Raw genomic sequence first — 4,387 nt, 5'->3', positions numbered from 1 at the left:
GGGCGGGACCACGTGACCGACCTAAGCGCCCCAGACGCTGCACGCGGGCTCTCCAGGAGCGGCCGGCCCGGGCCGTGGACTGGGCGGAACCGGACCCCTGAGGCCATTTCTCGGGCGAGGCCCGCGGGACCGCCGGAGAGCTCGGCGTCACCGCCGCGTCAGTCTCCTCCTCGGACGAGGGGCCGCTCGAGCAGCGCGGAGAGCCCCGGCGGTGAGCCTGCATCTGAGCCGGCTGCAGGTCAGCCCGAGCCTCGTCCAGTCGCGCCGGCGTGTCCTGCGGGCGGGCAAGCAGGACTCCCAACCGAGAGCTGCCTCACCGGGCCGGCTGCGCCCCAGCGACGCCCAGACGCTCAGAGTACCTCCGGGGTTAAGACCCGGCACCCACGGTCGGCTGCGTCCCCGAACGCTCGGAACGCCGAGGGTCAGCCTGCCCGTCACGGGGCCCTTCAAGCCGAGTCACACGCAAGGGAGCTCTGGGAACACTGAAGGCGCACTGAAGACGGGGAGAGAGGACCAGCCCCACCCACACACCGGCTAGTGTGACTGCAGCGCCAACCCCTTCAACACCACGACGCCCCCATCCAAACCGAGGCCCACCGCACGGTGACGGAGCCGCCGAGTCCACAACTACATGCCAGCTGACCCCGCGGCGGCACGGACGCCTCCCCGGGCGCTCGGGGGAGCCCAGTCGCGCTGCAGGGGACCCGGGCAGCTGCCGTTCTCGCAAGTGAGACGGCGCTTCTCTGTTTACAAAAGCCACAGCTTTCAGGAGACGCCAGACAGGTGACGGCGCCGTGCGGGGCGAAGACCTGCCTCTCACCCCGGCCCGTTCCCCTGGGGAAGGCCCTTCCACGAGCTAACGCTCCTGCGGATGCCGGCGGCTGCTTGTCTTTTCCAAGCGGCAACAACCGGCACGTGCAGCGTCCTACCTGTCACACAGGGACGTTAATCCCAGCACCCACCCCTCTTCTCTCCGGCGCTAAGAAGCTGAGGGCTCTGGGCACCCCACACAAGTGGAATCACGGTCTTTCGTGGCCGGCTCACGTCACGCAGCACGAACCCCCCCCCCCCGCAAGGCTAGCTCACGCCGCAGCAAGTGGCCGGCAGCCTCCTTTTTCGGGGCCGAGTAATATTCCACCGCGCAGACGGGCCACAACGTCTTTATCCACGGCGCTTGGGTTGCTGTCACTGTGACCTTCTGAAAGGACATTTTACTGCTCCCCCCCCAAGGGGGAGAAGAGGACACATCATCCCCACTCGGTTCTCCGGAGCACCAGCCACCTCGGCAGCTCACAAAGGCCACTCAATCCCCCGAGAGGCGGGAGCGCCCGGGAGGACCGAGCAGAGGCAGGACCCCCGTCAAGGCCTACCGCCCTGCGTAGCTGCTCACGGACGCCGGGACTGGGGTCCTCGGGTCTCCCACAGCGTCCAGCCGCAGCCTCCAGCTCGGAAACAGCAGTGCTGATGCACAAGGCCCAAGGGACGGAAGCACGGGCAGGTGACCGCACACGGGACACCGACCTGCTGCCACCCGCCCGCCCGCCGGCGCCTGGCCGCGTCTCGGGGCGCCAAAACAGCAGCAGAGTGAGAGGAACGTTTGGCCGCACGTGTCGCCGACCACGACCTCGCCCCAGGCCCGCAGGGACGGCCGCCAGTCCACCCGCGTCCCGCCCACGAGGCGGCGGATGCACGGGAGGGTCCGGCAGCCGGCTGTGACCGTCTGAACGGGACGCGGGCGAGGAGGCCCGGCACGTTGTAATGGCCACGCGTGGCGCGCCCACGGCCGACACGTTGAACGCGGGACGTCGGAGACCGAGGTGGGTCCGGCACAAGAGGAGGATACGCGCTCCGGTCGGAGCTGTCAGTCGGACACAGGCACTAAAATCCCCGGTCCTGGAGGTGACCCCCCCCAGGGCACGGCAGACCTCCCCCACCCCGTCTCCCCGCTGTCCCCTCAGCAGTGGACTCTGTCCTGTGCTGCTCCCCGCTCTGTCTCTGGGGCGTCCTCTCACCTGCCCCTCTGGCCTGCAGCCCAGGTCTGTGTGCATCAATAAGTCTTAGGGGAAAAAAAAAAAGGTTACTAGAGGTAGCAAAGGAAGGAAGCAAAATAAGACTCGAGACAAGGTCACTGCACGAGATGCGAAGACCCGCAGCCAGATGACGTAAACACGAGCCCAAAGCGAGAGAAGTCAGGGAAATGCCTCCACGCACAACCGCGCCGGGAGTCACCCCAACGGGAGGACGGGGGCAGACGGGCAGAACCGGCAGCCTCAAAAACGGCGGCCATCAGCCGTGTCTCCCAGAGGAGTGCCGGAAGGCGGCACTGAGGCGAGGTGGCGCCACTCCCGACACGCGGGGAGGGCGGTCTCCTCAGGGGCCGGGGCCGGGGCCGGGGCCGGGCAGAGGTCGGCTCCTTCACGTCGTCCCCGGACGTCAGTTCCCAGTGGACGACGGACGCAGACCTGAGACCCGCAGCGGCAAAACACGCGGAGCACGGCGTCGCGGGAAGGTTCTGCGGTAGCAGCGACCGAGGCATTTCCGATGACTCAACACCCCCACCCCGCCGTGGCAAGAGAAATAAAAGGGGGGTGACCTCAGGTTCAAAGCCACACGGGGCAAGAGAACACACAACGCGTAACCAACGAGGGCTTGAATAACCAGGACTCAGTAAAAAGCTCAATGAGAAGAAAACAACGCGACGCGTGATACGTGGGCCCGAGACACGGACAGGCAGTTTCGCCGAAGAGGAGATCCGCCCGCAGGGCTGAACGGCGTGGACAACGGCCGCCAGCACCCCCTCTCACGGGCCGCCCGCAGAACACAAAACCCTCAGCACAGAAGCTGGTATGTCCTGCGGCGAACAGTCGCCAGGACACGGAGGCGGCTTCCGTGGCCGTCCAAGGACAACCGGGTCGGGAAGATGCAGCATGGCCACGGCGCGGAGTACTATGCAGCCACGAAAAAGGACGGAACGCAGCGGTTTTCGGCGGAACGGTATGGGGTGGGTGTGAGGCTGGGTGGGTGTGAAATTCAGAGAGTGGTGTGCGCCCAAGCCAGTCGAGCCAGGAGGATCACAAGCAAATGCCGGGCCTCTCCACAGCACACAACTCGACAACACAGACCCTTTCGGGAACTGGCAGACCCCGGAAACACCCTGCCGCTCCGAGGGGCGAGGCGGCGGGGAGATGAAACCAACGCAACGAGATGACGTCTCTTTACGGAAAGCAAAGTTACGTGCTCAACAACGGAGCCATGAACGAGAGCGGCATGGTTTTCTCCTCCTCAGACACCCCAGGGAGGGAAGAACTCCATCTCCCCGTCTGCTCCAGCAGTCTCGCGCACGTGGGCAAAGGCAGAGAGTTTCTGTTAGCAGAAAAGTGGCAACGCGACATCCAGGGGGAGGGCACCAGGGACCCCCGGGTGACGCACACGGAGAGCCGCGCCCCGTGGCCACGCCGGCGGGGCGCCCGGCGGCCCTGCAGACCGGCCGGTCTGGGTCCCCGCGAGACACGGAAACGGGCTTCACGAGGCGCGCTCCCCTCTCCAGAGCGACCACACGGAGGTGCTCGCGGACACCGAAACGGGAAGGGAGCGCGACGGCCGGACCCACCCGCCCGACATCAGGACACCGGCCTCCCCGGGAAGCGAAGGCCACGGGCCCGGCCCGCTGAGAACCGCCAGGACTGTGGACTACGCGTGCGACTCTGTCTGCCCGCCCTGGGGGGCCGGGCGCGGCAGTGTCCGGCAGGGGGGCCCCAGGGGTCAGCCCGCACAGGGCAGGACGCGCCCCTTACCTGACTCCTGTAGGTAGCGGTACACCAGGAAGTTCACCTCGTCACTGGTGATGCTCATCTTCCCCTCACCTCCGGCGATGAGGCGCTGGCGCGGCGGCGGCCACCCCCTGTCCGAGGAGAGAGCGACACAGGTTTAGACGCTGCCTGGCTGGCTTCCCACGCCGCGCTCTTCTTGAGACGTGGGGTGGGGGCGAGGCACCCCGGGACCCTTCACGGAAGACTCCGCCCGGTGGGGAGTATCTGCACCCCGTTCCCGGCAGCCCCGGGACGCCTGGGCACGGCCAAGCAGCGCCGAGACCCCCACTACCCGGGCAAGCTCGAGGCGCCCAGCCTGCGCCTGCCGGGGTGGGGGGAAGAAGGGACCTCACCCCAAGGAGTTCGGGGAGGGGGGCCCCAGGCGGCCGACGCAACGCGGCCTCAGCTTCCCGGGGAGTTTCTGCCCAACCGGGCCCCGTGGGGCTCACCCCTCAATGTTCCCCCACACCGTGGCCTGTGGCGAGGGGCGCGCACAGGACCCTGACGGCCTCGGTGGACAGCGACCGCGGTCCAGCCGCCGGTCCTGAGGCGCACGGGACCCCCCGGGGCGCAAGGCC

At 67.7% G+C, this 4,387-nt stretch overlaps 1 protein-coding gene across 1 annotated transcript in view; it reads right to left on the bottom strand.

Moving 5' to 3' along the window:
- Positions 1 to 4,387, bottom strand: part of TBL1X (transducin (beta)-like 1X-linked) — a 15,384-nt gene that overhangs the window by 6,402 nt on the left and 4,595 nt on the right. The window contains exons 3-8 of the mRNA XM_012730234.1: positions 3,795 to 3,901; positions 3,252 to 3,363; positions 2,267 to 2,462; positions 1,608 to 1,720; positions 1,371 to 1,461; positions 152 to 274 (exon numbers count right to left, since the gene is read on the bottom strand). Of these exons, the coding sequence (XP_012585688.1) occupies positions 152 to 274; positions 1,371 to 1,461; positions 1,608 to 1,720; positions 2,267 to 2,462; positions 3,252 to 3,363; positions 3,795 to 3,852 (693 nt within the window). The 5' untranslated portion in view covers positions 3,853 to 3,901. The remainder of the gene's footprint in view (positions 1 to 151; positions 275 to 1,370; positions 1,462 to 1,607; positions 1,721 to 2,266; positions 2,463 to 3,251; positions 3,364 to 3,794; positions 3,902 to 4,387) is intronic.

The sequence above is a fragment of the Condylura cristata genome, unplaced genomic scaffold (assembly GCF_000260355.1).
Source record: "Condylura cristata isolate star-nosed mole 26May11 unplaced genomic scaffold, ConCri1.0 scaffold00027, whole genome shotgun sequence".
Classification (NCBI taxonomy): Eukaryota; Metazoa; Chordata; class Mammalia; order Eulipotyphla; family Talpidae; genus Condylura; species Condylura cristata.
Note: the sequence above shows the minus strand (reverse complement) of the source record. Positions and strands in the feature narration are given on the sequence as shown.